Source organism: Danio rerio, chromosome 5 (genome assembly GCF_049306965.1).
Source record: "Danio rerio strain Tuebingen ecotype United States chromosome 5, GRCz12tu, whole genome shotgun sequence".
In the NCBI taxonomy this organism is placed as follows: Eukaryota; Metazoa; Chordata; class Actinopteri; order Cypriniformes; family Danionidae; genus Danio; species Danio rerio.
In genome coordinates, this window is record NC_133180.1 from 21409535 (window position 1) to 21431470 (window position 21936).

Consider the following 21936-nt stretch of genomic DNA (forward strand, 5'->3'; position numbering starts at 1 on the left):
GGGCAAACTTGGTCCTGGAGGACCGGTGTCCAGCAGAGTTTCGCTCTATCACTTATCAAACATGAACTTGCTAATGAGTCTTCAGGATCACTAGGGCTCTGTCTAAAATCACCAACTACTTAGTAGGTACTGCATTTGAATTTGAATGTACTGTACTACTTGATAAAAGTACGTTCTTTACAGTATAAATGTCAATAGTATGAATGGAACTGTACTGCATCTGCCAATTTGTCAACATCACGTGATCTACCCAAGTCAGTTGTGTGTCCCATTCATGATTTCTCTTATGGTGCATCAAGAGATAGCGTAGCATCCCTCGGATTCGCACTTCAGAATCTCGCCGGAAGCAGTAGGTCATCCGGGTACTTCTCACATTTCGAATATGAATTCGCACATACTACTTGGCTCGCATTATTGTTTTTGCGTACTATATAGCATGGAAGTATTGGCAGGTGTATTTTATTATGGTTGGAGCTAAACTTCACAGGACTCCAAACATTCAAGACAGAGTTTGTCTATCGTTGTTCAATATAGCATGAATGTGAGTAGTATGAATGGAACAATTTTCAACAATTTTTTTTTTGATCTACCCATGTTAGTTATGTCACTTCACTCCCATTCATAAATTCTATTGTGTGGCGTTATGGGATAGCATAGCAATCCATTGGATGTGCACTTCAAAATCTTCCTGGCATTAATAGGTCATCCGGTACTTCGTGCCTCCTGTTTTTTGAATACTATTAATTCAGACATACTACTCGGCTCACATACTGTTCTTCACATACAATATAAAAGGAAATAGGGCTGCACGATATTGAAAAAAAACTTATTTTGCGATTTTTATTTTTATTTTGCATATATATTGCGATATAAGTACAATTTCAATAAATGAGTTGAATAACTATTTGGAAAGAATTTATCATTTTAAATTGATTGTGATTGTTCCGTATAAATATGCATAAAATATAATAAACAGTCTACAAGCATCAATAAGATTAAGAAATAAAAGTGTTTAATAAGTTCAATAAACAAAATAAATAAACAGTGTTTTATTGTTTTCCAAGGAGTCAAACTGTATTTATGTATAAAGTAATTGAATAATCTAATGTAAAATAATACCACATTGTCTTCGATTTATAAATAATTAAATAAGATTTTATGTTATTAATTTGTTACAAATGGTACAATTTCATAGGCCTCAATACCTCTAAAACCCTCACACAGTCACTGGCCTCAAAAATCACTTGCAGAATGATCAATTATAATGCAGAATCAACATTGCATATAAATGCAATGTGGCTATTGCAAATGATCAAATCATATAGCATATCGATGCTGAAACGATATATTGCGCAGCCCTAATAGGGAAGTATGCAATTTCGTATTGTCACATTTTCTATTTTGTATAGTGTTGATATGCATTAGTTTGTGCCTTACTCAGCTCTTTTACATATGAACATCTCTAAAAAGCTAGAGACTTTGAATGCTTGGCTCTGAAGCAAACAGAAATGCGCCAATAACAGCCTGAACACATTTATGCAACAGCTTAAAAAAAAGAGGCTGAGCATGTCTTAATTATGTCCTAAAGTTGTTTGTCTTGAGGATGTTTGCCTTTTTATAGATGACTGCATGCAACAAGGCTTATTTATAATTAAAACGTTCATCTTGTGATTTGCAGAATATCTCTAGGACATGAAGAGAGTTGTTTAAAATGGATTTGTTCTTCTGTTGATCTCTTCTTTTCTCGTAGCATCCCTTACATCAACATTGCATCACACACAGTGCCAAAAACTCATTAACTTGTGCCAAAGAATGAAAACGATGAAACGACAGGAAAAAAAGAAGATGGAGAAGTGAAAATGAATGCTTGTGGAAAGGTTTCACTTTCTTTGAACGCTGTAATAGTCATTTTTCATTTCTGTTTTTATCTCATAAAAGCACTCCTTTAAAATAATAAAAATATAGAAAATAATTAAATAAATAACCACACAGTCCTGACAGCATATGTTTTTAGGCCATTGTACCTAATTAAACTAAGTTAATTATGTTCTAACTTAATTTTATAAGTTACACAAGCTGTTTTAAGTCAGTTTAACTAAGGCTGGGTGATTTAGCCTAAAATCAAAATCTCAATTTATTGAACAATTTAACTTAATTATGATTATTATTATTTTTTTGTTTGTTTGTTTATTTTATTTCCCTCACTGACAGATTTTGTACAGTAAATATGCTCACATATTACACTTTTGAATGAAGGGTACATTACTTGATTTTAAAATAATTAAAGGAAACACACACTATTGACTATCTATGATCATTTATTGAACATCAACGCTGAACAACTGAAAGTAAAACACACATTGCCTTGTTTTTTCAAACATATATTCTATATTTCTTATAGAAATGTGAAAAAAAATAACTCGCACTTTTGGAAACAAAATTAATTATTTTCAATGTTTTCAAAAGTAGTAAAATAAGCAGCATCTCTCCTAAATAAAATAACTATTGAATAATACTTAAAACAGCGCATTTCTGGAATCTTCTGTAAACAAACATTTTAATGTAAATAATAATTTAATAATTTTAAAAATATGCTGTCAAGACATATCTGGAGCAGCTTCCAATCCACACGCGGCAGGGGAAGTAATTGAATAACTTGGAAAAATGCTATCGATTATTGGTTCTAAATGTTGATTTCGATTACTTTTCAATTAATTGCCCAGCCCTAGGTTTAACATAACATAAGCTTAATAGACTCATGAGGTTAATTTAATTCAGCTTAAAAATTTTAAGGCAACCAGGATTTTTTACAGTCCAAGTGTGTATGACCTAAATCAAACACTTTTGATAAAATCTATGATATGTTATGCCTTAAATAGATGTAATTGAACTTGAAAAACTCAAAAGTTATTTATAGAAAATTTTTAAAATGCTAACAAAATATTAATTCAATTATTATTAAACTAAAACTAAAATTAATATTTTTAAAACAAAATAAAAATGAATTAAAACTACATTAATTATTAAAATAAAATAATAATAATAACAACAATAATAACAACAACAATACATGTTTTACCATTTAAAAACTATAATAATGCAAACAATGCTAATAAACATTAATTCATTGAGATTTGTGCTAATAATAATATCCAACATATTTTGAGACCAATATAGACCATTTCAACGTAGTCATGTCAGTGGCCCATGAACATTTTCTGCTTGTTAACAAATTATTACATAACTTTAACAAGAGGGAATTCAAACATAACAATGTTAGATCAGTTATTATAACATTATTTTTTAATATCTGCACCTTTTTGAATTCTCGAAAGATATGGTATCCACGATACTAGAAAAATCTAACATTGCAATATTTTTTATTCTGCGATATATATATATATATGAATACAATGTCATCAGTTAAATAACTGTTTGGAAAGAGTTTAGAATTTTAGATTGATTGTTATGCCCTGCTTTATAAGGCAATTTAATCCTAACTTAATGCTAAAACAGCTATCATAACATTATTTATCAATATGTGGACCTTTTTGGATTCTCTAAAGCAGGGTTTGTCAAAGTCTAAGACAGTGGGCCTCACTTTTGACACAACTTATTTATTGGCGCCCCCCTCCTCCCAAACACGCACGCACACACGCGCGCACACGCACACACACACACACACACACACAAAAAGTTCTGGGCGTTTTCCTGCTACCTCATCATGCTTGGATTCAAGGTGTCGCCGAAGTTTAGCGGGTCTCATGCTGACATTAGCCAAAATATCTTGACAAACCACACATAAAGGTCGTGGTTCATCAGCTGGTCCTGTCCACGTTAATCCTAAACTCAAATACTGATCATCATATCGTCTTCTTTTGGGTTTAAGCCCTGAACTTGAAGGCTTTGAATCGGGGGGTCTCAGAAACCGATCCATTGTATTAGCAGGCATATACCTGTATTGGCGGGCTTGCCAAACAGAAGCGAATTCACAGCTATGGCCTTCTGGGTAAAAAAGGTTTTCTTATTTTTGACGTATTATTTTTTTTAGCTTTGTTTAATTAAAATGTTTAAAAATAATAAAAAATACATATAATAATTAAACTTAATAATTATATTTTTATTATATAATAATAATAATTTTAATAATAATAATTTTCTCCCGCGCCTCCCCTGACATGCTCTGGCGCCCCCCAGGGGAGGCGCGCCTCACACTTTGAAAACCCCTGCTCTAAAGCTATAGAAATCAAAAATGTAAAACAGAAAATACATTGGGACCATTGTTTTTATTTACATCCCTCAAAATGATCTATATTGTCAAACATTGTTATCTTACACAATTTTGCTTCTAACAAATGACATGTTTTAGGAATTAAATATGTATGACAGAAAAAAACAAACAAACAAACAAACAAACAAACAAAAAAAACTGGCAGTTCCTTTTTTTTCTAACATAATTTACATGACAAAATCATACATTATATAATTTTAAACTCAAATTGAAAACATAAATAAACAGGCAGAAGAACTTTTCTAAATACATATTTTTTTTACAGTGTAGTTTCAGTATTTTTTCAATATTTTGCTTTAAAAATATTTGTTTACAAGCTACTTTTGCATTGATTAATTTGTCTAGATGAAAAGGATGGAAGTAGTCAATTCCTGTAGTCAAAGAGCCCAGTGTCCGCAGTGGGCAAAAACATTCAGGCAGTGTGTTCAACATCAGCCTCTTCTAAGGGCAGTGGAATTTTCCGTGGTCAACATCGCAGTGCAGACTTTACGTGAGTGTGCATTCGAGTGTGTGTGCACGTGTGTGTGTGTTTTGGTCACCGTTACCTGACCCCGAGCTCCACCTGCCGCAGACGGCCTGATGTTATCCCAAAAACACTGGAAACCAGCAGCACACAGACTTCATTCAGCCCACATACAGACCAGTTCCTACAGAGAGAGGGAAAATTCATTTAAATTCATGTTGCACGCCAGGGTGTCAAGGATTTCACTTAGCGCAGGCTCTTTATACATAATTTTTTTATTTGCCTCAGGCGCATGTTTTTTTTTCTGTACTTTGTAGACCCCGGTCTTTAAAAGTGCTTGTAAATCGTTGTTTTTTTCAGCAAACTGTGTTTTCTTGTGGTGAAACTCATAGACTGCATGGAGTCATATGGGTGTCTGTATTTTGATGCGACAGAGGAAAGTAACAGTCAAAGGTGCAAATCAAATATAAATAAAGACACAAATAACACATTATTTAAAGTGAAAACATAAGCATTAAAGGGGCAGTTCACCCTAAAAATGTAAATTTTACCACCATTTAGTCACACTCACTCCGTTCTAGACTTTAGTGAATTCCTTTATTCATTTGAACACACACACACACACACACACACACACACGCACGCACGCACGCACGCACGCACACACACACACACACACACACACACACACACACACACACAAACTCACACACACACGCTGAAGAATATTGAAAAAAGCAGCCTCTAACACCCATAGTAGGAACATCTATAATGTACCACAACCTGCCTGTACTACTATAGAAAGTAGTATATATTTTTTTGTGTTCAACAGAAGATGGAAACTCAAACAGGTGTGAATCAATTGGAGGATGAGTAAATGGTGACATGAAGACATCAAAAAAGGATATTAAAGCTATCATGAAATTTTAGGTGTTATTATCAGTATATTAGGTTAGCCTTAAGTATATAGTTGAAATCTGAATTATTAGCCCCCCTGAACTATTTTTCCCCAATTTCTGCTTAATGGAGAAAAGATTTGTTTTTAACACATTTCTAATCGTAATAGTTTACTAACTCTTTTCTAATAACTGATTTATTTTATCTTTGCCTTGATGACAGTAAACAATATTTGACTTGATATTTTTCAAGACATTTCTCTACAGCTTTAAGTGACATTTAAAGGCCTAACCAGGTTAATCAGGTTAACTAGGCAGATTAGGGTAATTAGGCAAGTTATTGTATAACGATGGTTTGTTCTGTAGACTATTAAAAATATATATAGCTTAAAGGGGCTAATAATTTTTTCCTCAAAAAATTAAAAACTGTTTTTATTCTAGCCAAAATAAAACAAATAAGTAGAAAAAGAAGAAAACATATTATCAGACATACAGTGAAAATTTCCTTGCTCTGTTAAACATCGCTTGAGAAATAGTTTAAAAAGAAAAAATATCTAAGGGGGCTAATAATTCTGACTTCAACTATAAGCTAGTGTGCTCCAAACCAGTGTCAAAATTTGCATTTCATCAACAAGTTTTTTTCCATCTCACCTCATAATTCCGTTTCTCAAAAATTACTTCTGACCAAACAAATGCTTTTACGTACTCATACTTCTCATTTGCTCTTCTTTTTTTATAATTCAACTTTTTTTTTTTATTTTACAACAGGCAAAGAACCGACTTCACATACATAGGATGTATGTTACATATTTAGCTCTCATTTGTTTTTGATGCTTGTGCTTGATCTTGATCACTGTCAGTGGCAGAGCTGTGATAAAAAACTAAATGCTATTGGTTGTTTTGTTTTAAATATGAGGGGTTAATATGTCCCGTCTTGGCTTTATGTTTCAGTTGAGAGAACCTCATATATATATATATATATATATATATATATATATATATATATATATATATATGATAAAAATATAAATGTGTGTGTGTGTGTGTGTGTGTGTGTGTGTGTGTGTGTGTGTGTGTGTGTGTGTGTGTGATTTTATTTGATTTTTTAAATCACAGCACAGAACTAAAATGCTAAGTGTTACTTTAAAATTTCAGATTGAGACTTAGTTTTGCATGTTTTAAATCAATAAAATATAATTAAAACAAAAACAACAAGTTTGTCATAATACCCTTTAAATACTAAACACCAGATGCTAGAAAAATCGAAAAATAATATTTTTATGGCTGTTAAACATTAACCAAACCCATTCTAATTTGAACTTCAGATTTTTGTCTTCTACTTCTATCTTATCTTTTATCTCACACTGAAAACTGTGCATTGGTTTTCAGAATTTGAAGGACATTTCATGAAGGACCAGAACACTGAAATGGAAAATTATTTTTTTGACCTCTGCTTTAATTAGGCAGGACTGGCCATCTTTGATGGATATTTTTCACATTCAAACCAAATAAGGCTTAAAATATTCCGCAAGAGAATCAGGGGCAAACCATGTCAGAATGAATCGTGGCTGCTTGAGTCAAGGGCTCTGACCCGAGGTTACAGTCCACAGGCTTTTCCAAAAATACACACTCCATTACTGCGAGAGGGGCAAGACACTGCGCATCAGCACACACTGCGCCATTACAGAGCCCACTGTAAATAAAAAATACCACCCACACTGTCAATGTCACATACACACTGCACTGTACATCTTCAGCTTTATCTATGGACTCTAAATGAAAAAGAAGAGCAAAATGGCAGCATCCTCCATATTATATTCATTTATTAGGCAATGGCATATTGTGTAAAGAGCTCTCCATCTTTTATATCACTGTATTGACCTTATTCATCACTGCAGAAGTGCACTTGTTTTTGTGATTGTTTTAGAACTTCAGATTAACTTGCCTACTGGAGCAATGACTAGGAATAATAAACGGCAGAAAACGGTCAAACTACTTGCTCTACAAACTAGTGTGAGCAGAACTTTATTGACAAAGCAGAATGATATAATAAGACATATCAGTTTGCAGCGTCAAGCAGCAGAACGAGTCGTTTTTGACATCTAAAAATGAATGAAAGTTAATGAGACTGAAAGTTTCAAGCCAAAAAACTCAAATGTCTGCACCCGCCTGTACGCGAAGAATAATGTAGATAGGAAAAGTATTTACAGATACAGATCTTTACAAACCCTGCCATTCAAAAGTACACATACTTTATGTATTAATATACCAAAAGAGTTTTAGATTTACACAAAAAAATCAATAAAGAAAAGGATTCTGCTAGGTACTTTTTGCTTCATCAAATAACCCTAAAAAATGCAATGTTTCCACAAAATTAATATAAAAAAATAGAAAGACATAGCAAAAAAACAGCATTTTTAAACAAATGATCAAAATAACATTTAGAATTTATTCAATAAACAGTCAAATTATTATTTATAATACAGTTCCCAAAATAAATGACTACACCCCATTTTGGTATATATTTAATTTAAATTCTCTTGAGTTTTGCTCTTATATACTATGTACTGTACTGTTCTAAAACCTGCCTGTACTACTATAGAAGTGAATGACATTTTTTTCCCCAACATTCTTTAGTATATCTTCTTTTGTGTTTAACAGAAAAAAGAAACTCAAACAGGTTTGAATCAAGTGGAGGATGAGTAAATAATGACAGAATTTTTAAGTTTTGGTGAAGTTTCAATTAAAAGACATTTAAAAAGGATATTAAAGCTATCGTGAAATTTTCGGTGTTAGTGTGAGTATATAGAGTTAGCCTTAAGGATATGTATAAACTAGTGCTTCAAAACTGTCAAAATTTGCATTTCATCAACCTTTTTTTTCCTCATACTTTTTCCTCATACTCAACCTCATACTTCCGTTTCTCATACATTTCTTTTGACCAATCTTTTGAGTCTGTGACATGGCTATTCCCCTTGAAGATGCTTCTCGTTTTAAATGTTACATATTGGAGAAAAAATAACACAATTTCATGAAAATTTTATACATTTTTAGTTTCTCTTGAATTTTGCTTAATATTTTTCCCAAACATATACATTTGGGTGTACTAATTTTGGACTGCAATCACAAGTTATTTTGTAGATTATCTCCAGATTTATCTTCAGTACTGACTAATGTAATGTATATGCACAAATATAATATTGTAAAGCAAAAAGAAAATATTAATTTAAATGAGAGATTTGTAAGGGGTGTACATTACTCATATATGCTGAGCGCTGTAAATAACATTTCAATAAAATGCAAACAATTTACCAAAATTGTGAATGGTAGTAAATCTATCCTTTTTATTTTTATTAATAAAGCAGTACCCATGTTATACAAAAACAAAGAATAAAGAGGATTATATTTTACATTAAATAACACCATGCAAATTCGGTGAGGTCAATGTAAAATGTTCAAATGGCTCAGATGAACTAATATTTCCGTTTTCCTCCTTTGATAGGGAAAAAAGTGTCTTTGAGGTTTGGGTGTTCTCGTTGAACCTGTTAGATAAACTAAAACAGACCTTCAAACACATGAAAGAGAAATTGTGTGATGGATTATTGAGTCAGTTCACTCCACTGCAAAAGTACTTCAGCAATCTTTGTGAGACAAGCAGCAAAGGCAGAGCCAAAGTAGATTTGACTAAAGTTTTGAAAAATATATATATATTTTGATGGTCCCTTTTAGACACCCTGTTACTCATGAATAACTTTGCAATTAAACTAAAAGTCATTAGTCACATTAGTGGACTGTTTGCTTTATTAATGTATTCCCTAAACAAATTATAATAAACTTTGCAAAAACTTATTCTACTGACTCCAAAAAGGCTGGGCGAAAAGTAATCACAACATTCAGAACCTATAATCTACTTTTTTTTTTTTAATTTATTATTTTAAATCGGGTAATGCACCCTTCCTTCAAAAATCTCTCACTTGTAATATGTGAGTATATTTACTGTAAAAAAAAAAAACAGTCAGTGAACAATGAGGGCAAAAAATGAATAAAATAATCATTTATTATTCTTAATCGAGATTTAGATTTTAGCCCAGCCCTGAATCTAACTGTCTTCTAAACATGTAAGCAGAATCTCTAAAGGGGAAAATCAAAATACAGTGCAAGTAAAAATGCAGTTGAGTTAGTATCATTACCTTCAGTCACTTACACGATTTGAAACATTTTCAGAGCAGAGAGCGGTTAACCTTCCTTCACTTTTTGGATTAACACAGTCTCTGAACTCCCCTGTTTCCCCATTTACTGATTGAGCAACAGAAGAAACAGATCCTGTGAGGTTAGGTGGAGAAACCCCATCATGTCTTTTCACACTCTCCACACAAACACTTCACAAGCAGTTATTTTTGAGTTATTTTTGAGTTACTATTATTTTTTTCTTCGTATTATTAGAATATATCTACAACTATAGCCTGTTCTGTGCTCAGATTTTTCTCTTTAATTTTTATATTTTAGGAGAAATAAATTACTGCTGTTAAAAAGAATTATATAAGTCATGCTTGTACAAGTCATGTCTTATTAAAGTTGTATACATCAAACTGTAGAAATGTATCCTGTGGGTGAATTGATTGCATTTAAAAGAATTAAATGAAACAGAGTAAAATAAAATAAAAAAAGAAAACAAAAAATTAAATAATATAATTAAACAAGAGAATAAAATAAAATAAAGAAAGAAAACAAAATAATGAAATGAAAATGGGTAAAATAAAATAAAAAAAGAAAACAAAAAAACTAAATAATAACATAAAATGAAATTGAATAAAATAAAAAAATTAAAGAAAAAAAAAACAAAATAATAAAATTAAATGAAACAGAATAAAATAAAATAGAAAATAAAGAAAACAAAAAAACCATGAAGTAAAAAACAAAATAATAAAATAAAACAGAATAAAAAAAAATAAAAAAAATAACTAAATAATAAAATTGAATGAAACTAAATGCAATAAAGCAAAAAACAAACAAAGTAAAAAATGAAACAATATATTAAAATAAAACTAATAAAATAAATGTTAAAAATAAAGAAAACTAAAAATTAATATTAAAATTAAACGAAACAAAATGCAATAAAGCAAAAAAAAAAACAATAAAGTAAAATAAAATAAAACGGAGTTTAAAAAAATAATAAAATAAAAACAACAACAACAACAACAAAAGAAATGGGCTTGTTTTGTGCATGTTAGAATATATCTATTTACATTAACTATAGCCCATGCTGTGCTCCAGGCCAGAATCTCCAAGACAAACATTTACATTCAATTAAAGAATAATTTTCTTGATGTTTTAAACTCGTTTCTAAAAAAGCAGTGAGTGTGTTTCAGGAAAGCAAATGTTTGCAATAACGAATGATGTAAGTGATTCTCTCCACATGTGATTGTGGCTTGGCTGCGGTTCTGTAAAGATTTCAGATGCATGTCAACAAGTGGCCAAGAGATGTGGTTTTCAACCCGTGTTAAATGAGAGCGGACGAGGCCAATAAATGGGTCTTTGTTTTTAAATTTTATGTTATTTTCCTTTAATTGACGATTTTAATATGAAGTTTAAACTTTATGAACTTGGATAAACACGTGCATGGTCCTTTGAGTTTCTTCGTGCAGAAACTGTGGACAAAAATTTTGAATCCAGTCATAAAAAATAAGTTCACTTTATAATGCAGAATGCTATGGAATTGGATACATTTTAGGTTTATAAATAAAAGTAGTGTGGTGTGTATTAGCATCTATGAACATTAAAATACAAACATTTGATTTTTAACAGAATTATATGCAACTCAATATACATTAAATGTTTTTATAATGCAGTATTAAATCAATGCTGCTAAAATAAATAGTATAAGTAATACATTTGCATAGTATAATTAAAGCTGTATGGATCAAACTAGAAATGTATCGTGTAGGGGAATAGAATAGAATAGAATAGAATGGAATGCATTTCAAGAGTTCCCACTTAGATATTGCTTCATGCTATTTGCAGGTTTGACATGCTGTCCTAGGAGAGAACCTTGAGCTTGGAGATGATTGAGCCAGTGGCGGCTGGTCAATAGGGGGCGCTGGGGCGCCGCCCCCCCTTCAAATTAGCATACTTTAATATGTTAATATTTATTATCACAAATATTAACAAAATAAATTGATTTAATGATAACACTCTACAGTTAGTCATACTAACATTTATTGAAAATTAAAAAAATGCATGAACAATATTTTTTTATATGTGTGCGGGGCGCCGGACTAATGAGTGTCTATGTAGATACACGAACTTTTGCAATACATGTGATATGACAAAAAGCTCTAATTGGCCCGTTTTAAATTGTCCTTGGGGCGCAGCACTCTGCGCCCCGAACCCGCCCATTTATGTTGTCAGAACGAATCATATTTGTTTTTATATGGTTGGCCTTATGTGATTGGACCATTCCCACTTGGACCTATCACTTAGCAAGCAGCTCCTCAGTTAACTGACGACTATTAATCATAGTGGAAGCAAGTGCAATTTCTCGAAATGAAGGAAAATTCCGTTGTATCTTTGCAAAGATATCCATTCACAAGGCGTTTGGATGAAGAAAAAAAAAGAATCAAGGAGCTTGGACCAGATCGACCTTCCTTGCAAATTCAACAGCAGTCAAGTGATCGTGGGCGCGCGTACACTCGGGGCTTTTCCAGCACTTGTTATGACAAACGGAGCTGGCTGGCAGGTTGTGATGTAAGTCATGCCTTTTACTGTTTCCCGTGTTTGCTGTTTCAAAGTCCTGGCACCGAAACGTTGTGGACAACAACAGGGGTTCGCGATTTAAAACACCTTTCTGAAAAGTGCAAGCGTCATGAAAGTAGCCGAAGCCATCTTGACAACGCTATGAGGCTCCAGTTTTTTGGGAAGCTTAGCATTGCCCAACAGCTAGATGAGGGCTACAGGATTGGCATTAGAAGGCACAATGAAGAGGTTAGGAAAAATAGACACATCCTGTCTAGAATAATAGACTGTGTCAAATTTTGTGGTGCGTTTGAGCTGGCTTTGCGTGGCCATGATGAGAGCGAGAGCTCGGATAACCCCGGTATCTTCCGTGGCCTGGTCGATTTTGTTGCTTCCCTTGACGGAGTTTTAAAAGAGCACCTCGACAATGCCACTGTGTTTAAGGGAACTTCAAAAACCGTGCAGAACGAGCTGTTGGACTGTATGTTGTCTGTTGTGAGGGAACACATAATTGAAGAGGCACAGAGCAGCAAATTTCTCTCAATCCAGGCCGACGAGACCACCGATATTTCCACACAGTGTCAACTTGTGCTTGTGTTGCGGTACATTGACTCAAAAAACAACGTACAGGAGAGATTTTTTTAGTTTATTCCTCTGCGTTCAAGTACAGCTGATTCCATCTCCACAGTACTTAAAGAACGTCTTTCTGTCATCCTTCCTGGGGATCAAAAGAATAAACTCATCTCGCAAGCGTATGATGGAACCAGCGTGATGAGGGGTGCCACGGCAGGTGTTCAAAAAAAAATCCAAGATGTGTACCCAAATGCCCATTACATCCACTGCTATGCACATCAACTCAACCTAATAATGCAACAGGCCACTTCTAACATTTCCAAAGTGAGAATTTTTTTTTTCTGACCTTGGAGGATTTTCCAGCTTTTTTTCAAGATCACCCAAACGCACAGACGTCCTTGATAAAGTAGTGGCCCATAGACTACCAACATCAAGCAATGTTAGGTGGAATTTCCACAGCCGTGCCATCAATACAGTGTTTGAGCACAGAGAGGACCTCATGCGCTGTTTTCAAACTATTCGAGACTCGGGGGACTTTGACCCTGTTGCTGTCAGAGAGGCAGGAGCCTTTGCCATGCTGCTGGAGAATCAAGATTTTAATTTTTTCTTGCGACTTTTCCACAACATCATGCCACATGTGGACATCCTCTATGCCAAACTCCAGAAGAAGGACATCGATTCAGTCCACATCAGGGGGAGCATCCAGCAATTCCAGCAGGACATACAGAAGATCAGGTAGTTGCTGTTTTTTTGTTTTGGATTTATTATGATTATTACTAATATTATTATTATTATTCATACACTTTCTTATTCCTTTACAGAAATTCTCTCCATTCCCTGGTTGACCAATGCAGTGAAGGAGGTTTTCAACAGAAGAGGCGGCGGTCCCTCAGTCCAGAGGTTCATGAACAGATAGCAGCAGAAGTGAGTTTTTATTTTAATCAAAATAAGTCATTACAGACAAGCTAAACTGTATTGTTTAATTACCTTCTATGGGAACTTGTAAATATCCTTTTCATTGATTTTAAGATAAAAATAATAATAGAGCAATTCCCTGCAAATGTTAACCTTTTCATGAAAAAAATTAAGTTCTCAACAAAATACCGAAACTGTTTCTGTGTTTTTTTGTGTGTGTGTGTGTGTGTGTGTGTGTGTGTGTGTGTGTGTGTGTGTGTGTGTGTGTGTGTGTGTGTGTGTGTGTGTGTGTGTGTGTGTGTGTGTGTGTAAGCAAGTATTTTACAGTACTTTAGACATACTCAAATGTCTCTGTCAATGTTTTTAAATTTTTTTATTTATTTACCCTAGTCACATGAAAGGCAATTTCACATCCGTCACACCCATAATACGGAGTTGTCAAATCCATAACTAAGCTTTTTCCTCATAAATGAAAAATTATCAAATAAAATCAGTCATGTTTGTTTTATAGAAGAAAAAAAAAACCTTAACCTCCTGCTTAGCATTATTTTGGGGGGTTTTGCAGTTTAACAGACAGAATTTCTACTAGGCCTGTTGTATACTGCAAACTCACAGACTTTTTTTAGTTACATCCATAACTCCTTTGTTTATTTTCCTCATTTAAAGTACAAAACATGTTTACAGATTGATATTAAGCTGATCTTATAGCTACGTGGTCAGTAGTTTTGGAAAATATAAACAGATATTTCAATATAATGTTAACATACTTTCTCTGTGAATTTATGTTTTGAGTTTTTACTGCAAATGCCACATCCATAATGCTGGAACTGCTCAATAATAATTTGAGGAGTAATAATATTGTAGTCACCAAAACATTTACCCAGAGATAGTAAATGAAACAATACAGTTTAATTTGTTGCAAGCACACTGGCTTGTTTATATGATACAATGACCAGGTCTTTTTCAAATAGGAGTCTTTAAGTGTCTCATTATAGAAGCATTATATAAAAATAGTTGATAAGAATTTTGAATCTAAGTGTTGTTGATTTATAAGCTGGGAATAGTGGGCTGTATAAAACTATGATAAATGTAAATGCATTTTTATGACTAGGTGATCTTCTTAAACGTATATACTCTTTAAACTATTATCTAAAATGATTTGTTATTCTTCTGTTTTCTAGTGGAGCTTGACATGTTTACTAAGAATGAATGTGTTTATGAGGTTTTGAGAAAGTATGAATTTAACCACTACAACTGGTCTGCCTTTATAACTCAACCTGGTTATTTTAATGTAGCAGTTGAAATTGACACATAATTACATCATTTTTGTCTTTATCCTTTAGGTCTGTGATACCATACTCACACACACACTGGAGCGTTTCTCCTTCACAGACCACCTCGTTAGTGCCACATTGCTGCAGGCAGACAGGTTTGAGCAGTATACAGTAGCTTTTCCAGAAGATGCACTTAGCAGGACTCTGAAAGCCTATCCTGTGCTCGATGGAAGTAAGCTAAAGACAGAGCTCAGTCTCATCTACTCCAAGGATGAGTTCAGAGCCTGTTGTGGTGCTTTGGACCTACTCCAGCTGTTTATGGAGAACAATCTTGAGGAAGTCTTTTCAGAGACTGTAACTCTCGTAAAGATTCTGGTAACTACGCCTATGACCACAGCAGAAGCTGAGAGGTGCTTCTCAACTTTGAAAAGAATAAAAACTTTTCTGAGAAACAGCATGACCCAAGAGAGGCTGAATGCATTGGCCATGCTGTCAATAGAGAAGAGACTAGTGACTGAGATGACTGACTTCAACCAAAAGGTCATTGAGAAATTTGCAAGCTAGAAAGAAAGGAGAGCAAAATTTATTTTCAAGTAGTGCTACTGGCCAGTGATTAGGCAACATCTATGTGTGTCTGTGCGTGTGTTTATTGATTACTTCATTACTGATAATAAACCTAAATTGAACTAAAATTTTCTGATTTATGAAGCATTTGTTGTATGCTTTAGTCATATTTTTGTTTTTTCATACATCACCTGATAAATGGCTTTTACACTGTTGCATTACCAACCGTTAGGTCAGTTCTGGTGTTTGCGCCCCCCCACATTTTTTTAGCACCAGCCGCCACTGGATTGAGCACAGGGCTCCTGCCTGGTCAATTAGCATTAGGGGGTCAAAGATAATGTAGGTCTCGAGAGCTTCCCCTGGTAAACGAGGAAAGGGAGGAGATGAGGTGGAAGGGGGATTCTTCCAAAACGAAGATAAGCCAGTAAGGCAAAATTGGTGTATTTGTTGCGGGTTTGGATCAATATGATTGTAATATCGCTGATTATGATGAGAAACCAGCTACAATCAATTATTTCACATGCTCCTCTCAAAATAATTTTGTAAAACTTCACCTAAATGAAATAAAATATAATACAATAAAACAATCAAAAACAAATTAAAAAAGCAGAACAATACATTAAAACAAAACAATAAATACACTAAATAAAATAAAGAAAACTAAATAAGAAAAACAAGAAACAAAACAACAAAATATAATAAAATGTAAAAGTAAAGTGAAGTAAAATAAAGGAAAGAAGAAAAAAAAATCTAAACAAAAGAATAAAACAAAACAAAACTGAATAAAAAACAAATGAAAGAAAGCAAAAAACAAAACTAAATAAACAAAACTAAAAAAGGAGAAAAATATAACAAAACAAAGTAAAATAAAATAAAACAAAGAAAACAAAACTAAATAAAAAAACTAAATAAAAAACAAAACAAAAAATAAAATAAAACAAAACAAAATAAACAAAACTAGGGAAAAATCTAACAAAATTAAGTTAAAAAGTAAAGAAGAATAAAACAAAACAGAATAAAATAAAACAAAACAAAATAAAAAATTAAACAAAGAAAACAAAAACAAAAAAACAAAACTAAAGAAAACTAAATATGGGAATAAACAACAAAATAAAAAAGTAAAATAAAACAGAATAAAACAAAACGAAACTAAACAAAATAAAAAGCAAATTAAAAAACTAAATAAAAAATAAAATAAAACTAAATAATAAAACTAAACAAAAAAAACTAAATAATAAAGAAAAAAATCTAACAACAAAATGAAATAAAAAGGTCAAGTAAAACAAAATAAAACTAAATAAATCAGAAAAAAATAAAATAAAACAAAAAAACTAAACAAAAGAATAAAATAAAACAAAAAAACAACAAAGGAAAACAAAAAATAAATAAAACAAAGTGATATAAATAAAATAAAATAAATAAAAACAGAAGCTACTATGTGCTGAATTACTATTGAACCAGACTCAGCTTCTTGGTTAATGATAAAAACTAAATCACCAGAATATCAAAGTATCTGACAAAATATACACTACTTATCTATTTCATTAAACATGCACAACTTCTCATAGTAAACCCTTTTTGATCACATGCAAGGTCACAAATGCTCTTCCCAATAGGAAGACTAAACTGATTCACATCACATAGACTGAATGTACAGTATATCGTCACATTCATGTAAAACAACATAGAAGTGTGCTTGGTGCTTAATCATAACCTACTGTTCTGTAACAACTGCCAAAAACAACAGCTCTCAACAGTTCAAAATCCTAAACGAGACAAAAAGAAAGCAAAAAAAGCACCGCTCAACATTTTCTATCAAGCCATTTAAATGACAGTAGAAAATTGCAATTCCTGAAACAAACAACTAACCATCAACAAACACAATAGACGCTGCTTCATCTGCCTGACAGCATGGTAATTTAGCTCTCATTCCCTTTTCTTTTTACTTAACAGTGTTTAAAATTGCTCAGAGTAAAAAGCAGACATTCCCCAATCCCTGCCAACAGTTCAGAGTAGGACTACATGTCGAGTGTTCAAAATGACAGCATCAGCATTTCCCCATTAAAGAGCCATGACCCCACAACCATAGGGGCCCGTCTCTCGCCGTCTCCTCCTGTTTTCTTTGTTTCTGCTCTCCGTTTCGGCAGCTACAGCTTTCATTTCACATTAAAAGGCTGAATTCCACAGCAACTGTAATGGTGTTTACATTAGAATCAACAGGCCTGCAGGCATCTTGCCATACAACCCGCATGTGTCAACCTCTGACTTACACTCGCATTCACTTTAATAACCAGACCATCTACTTAACATCGCCTTCGTGTGTTTAAACTCTGCTTTACTGTCAAATGACTACATTTAAGACCGTGTTTCACTTAGATGTTGTTATATTATACTATACAGCAAAGTAGCTCAGATCATACCTGCCAACATTGGAATGTGAAAATAGGGGATATGCCCAATATGATAAAAAGCCAGACTTTCTCTCTGCTTCAAATAGCTTGTACAGAATAAACAGCATCTGTTTATCACTATGGAGCACGTCAGCCCGTCTTGCACCATTATATGACTGTTTTGAGGATTGTATAGGATGGGCGACGACACCTGTAATCAAAAGAAAATGGAATCACCCTGTTTTTAATATTTATTTATAAGTGTTTTCATTCCTAAACAAAGCGAAAGCACAGAAGACTCACGTTTTAGTGCATGGGGCGGCCCCTTGTGGTTTGGTGGTATGGGTTGCGCATAGGGAGGCTCGGCTGTTCAGAGAAAGACTGAAAATACGGGAGAAATACTGGAAAATACTTTTACGGGATCATAGTAAAATACGGGAGAATCCCGGGAATAACAGGAGAGTTGACAGGTATGGAGGCTCAGATGTAGTACAGACATGTCTTGCTGTGCTCACACCAGACGCGGCGCGCATGGATAAATCCCACTATTCAGGCGTAAATAGACGTGTGAACATTTTGAGTTTACTTACTTCTTTATTTGCTCTTCAAATCCGCTTCATTCGCACGTCAAATTCACTTCACAATAGACGCAGATTCGTGGGATGGGCAGGGCTTCTGTCAGCCTGGTGACTTTAGCTTCGTTGATCATTGATAAATAGCTAACATGGATTTTATTGAGAGAATAGCTGTGTTTATGTGCTTTATGAAGGCTGAAAAACAACATCGATTCGTTCGGAGCCGTGTCTGAGTTCACAAGATCCCTTCAGAGGTGCACCCAGCTCTGTAACCTGGATGATGGAAGCTTTCAGCGGTGCTTCTGACTGAGCCAAGCCCAGTTTGATGAACTGTTGTCCGGTGTTAGCAGTAGGATTTTCCCCCGGGACACCAACAACAGACGCTACGTTATAATCATTTGCCGATAAGACAAAGCTCATGATTGGTTAACGCGACGCCAATGTTCGCTGAAGTTCAGATTTTACAACTCAAGCTATTCGCGCGAATAGTCAAACATGAAAAAACTCAACTCATTCACATGGATCGCCTCATTCGCGCTGCTTCATTCACGTGTATCGTGCCGCAGGATGTATAATCAAGTCTTTGCATTGACTAAACATGTAAATCATTCACACTTAATGCTTCTTCCGCATCTGGTGTGAATGCAGCATCAGGGTATCAGTGGAAAGAGCATAACAACTTTGCTACGTATTGAGTAACTATTTTAAAAACTTTTTAAAATTATTAATGTTTGTTTAGGTAAGATACTTAATGTTAGGTAGCGTACTTTATTTTGTTTGTTGTTTTGGCCTTTTGTTCCTTTATCACATTGGTTTTGATTGGAAATATTTATGTTTATTAAATTTGTTAATCCCTTTTTGGCAACTTGGCCTGTGTGTATGTGCGTGTGTGTGTGCATAGTGTAGTGTGCATAGTATCTGCTATTATAAATGCAGGTTTGGGTTGTTTTTGCTAAAGTAAAGGCAAGAACTTGAATTTTTTAAACGTAAAAGAATAAGGAGTATTGGTTATGTGTAAATGATTTAGCAAATAGAAAGATCTAGATGTTTTCTTTCAGTTGTCTTGTTTTGTTTTAGTTAAAGGGTCACAAAACACCAAAACACATGGTGACAGTCATAGATAAGTCCCACATTACTAAAAACACCCTAAGGACACATATATTTTACTAAAAAAGTGAAAATTTGTTGTTTTTGCATTGTTTAGAGCAAATTTGTTACTGAATTAAGCACATCTGTTCAATAATTCATGAGAAAGACTTCTAACCACTCAGTGCGCTCTATTGTAAATGAGATGTAATTTCATTAATTTGCATGATATAGCTTCGAAAACTTCTTTTACCTGTTACAGTGTTCAGAGAGACGCCAAGTTGTGTTGCCAACTGTAATTCAAACAAGTAGAAGAATTGTTCGGAGACATGGGTCATCAGTGCTGCGTTTATAAATGTGCTGCAACAAAGGTTTTGTTTCCATTTTCCCGCAATGAGAGCACATCCCACCTGTGGACTCATGTGGATTATAGTGGTCTGCTAATACATGACAAAATATGTTTGTAAGGAATATTTTTTACCCGAGAGTGTTTCACATCTGGAAATGGTGAAATGCGAATTTGTCACTCGTCTGCTTTTAAGGTTGTTTTTGGGTTGCAGCTGTGAAAATCAGTTGTAGTGCACGTAATGAAACTCCCCTTTTCATGCAATCCCTTCCCTCTTTTGCCGCTAGACACTCCCACCTAAACAAAGCTGGACTCACCCACTTTTCTCACTTTTTTCAAACCAGAGGTGTGAAAACACCCTGCTGAGACAGGGAGGTTTCATGGCCCTTTAAGGTTTTAATTTGAAACCAGTTGCCTACTGAATTGGTTTTCCTTTTGTGCTTGTTATTGGGTTTAAAAACAAAACAAAAAAAAAAATCTGTATTACTATTTAGCCTGTACTATCAGCTTGTATGTCAGTTATTTGCTTCCAAGTACAAAGAGTCATTGTATGAATAAGGATAAGTGAATTTCCTTAGTCTGTGTCGCTTGTTATAAAAGCAAAACTGCTTTGAGAACAGCAATTTTATTACCTCACTAAACTGAGAAATGTCATCTAAAGCTGCAGGGCGGTGGTGACACTTTTTTGCATACTTATTTGTGGTCAGTGTCTTTGTGGGTTTTGGTCTTTAGGCTGTACTAGAAGCTATTAACCTACACTGTTGATGGACGGATGGACGGACAGACTGAATGAATGAATAAATAAATGAATGAATGAATGAACTGATTAATTAATTAGTTCTGGTCAAATTTATGATAAAAAATGGCAATTGTGGTTGCCAGAATTTTACTTTTAAAAATATAGTAGAGAATTTACAAACAGAATTTACAATCAACTATAGTATAGATCAGTGGTAGGCTCTTTGACCAAAAATATCTAGCTCTCCAGCTCTCCCTTCAATAATATATTACAGTTCAAAAATCTAGAAATCGGTTTTCTATTGAAAATACAATTACAATTCTCTTTTTATTGTGATTTTATATATATATATATATATATATATATATATATATATATATATATATATATATATATATATATATATATATATATATATATATATATATATTCCATTACCTTCACGAGTACATGTTGAGCATGTGAACGATGGCCAATCAGCACCATTTAAGAATTTGTCAAAAGTGCTCTAATGCAAGTGGGAAATGTACAATTTTAAATACTAGTATGGAATTTGGTACTGAAGTTGAAATATTTGACAAACCCATAGATACATTTTGTCACTTTGGAATTATAAGGTTTTATCTGTGTTCTGAATGATTTTGAGATATTGAGCTACAAAGTTTTCACATTCCTTAAAGCAAACCGTATGTGTATAACATTTGTTTTTAAATAAAAAGTCTTAAAATGTAAAAAACATCCCATTATGTAAATAAGTTGACACTTAATAAATTTCAGATAGATCCTTATAATTCTAAGGTGACGATTTCTAAATAATTTACAATACTGTATCACATTTATTTAGACATTATTAATACATCAATGTTTTGACAATTTTTTTTTTACATGGCTGTTTAAAATACTCTGGTCAGTCGCAACATTCCAGGGTATGTTCTTCCCAGATAACAACTGCTCAATCTAATAACACAAGTTCATCTGGATACGTCGAATCATCTTAAATATGTTCACATCCATATATATAAGCTTGTCAGTCATGCTGCTGTTTTTTATTGCGGGGCACCACCTAGTAACTACATAATACATAGGTTAGTG

At 33.5% G+C, this 21936-nt stretch overlaps 2 protein-coding genes across 4 annotated transcripts in view; one reads left to right on the forward strand and one right to left on the reverse strand.

The window, feature by feature from the left end:
* wscd2 (WSC domain containing 2) overlaps positions 1–21936 on the reverse strand; it is a 143917-nt gene that overhangs the window by 54902 nt on the left and 67079 nt on the right. For all 3 annotated transcript variants that reach the window (XR_012405986.1, XM_073950540.1, XM_005165158.6), the window contains exon 3: positions 4837–4938. The gene's annotated coding sequence lies outside the window, so the exon portion shown is untranslated. The remainder of the gene's footprint in view (positions 1–4836; positions 4939–21936) is intronic.
* On the forward strand, positions 12144–15836 carry LOC101884532 (zinc finger MYM-type protein 1). The gene is made up of 3 exons (XM_021476436.2): positions 12144–13690; positions 13777–13879; positions 15214–15836. Exons 1-3 carry the CDS (start codon positions 13455–13457, stop codon positions 15706–15708), a joined length of 834 nt encoding a protein of 277 aa, XP_021332111.1. The 5' UTR covers positions 12144–13454; the 3' UTR covers positions 15709–15836.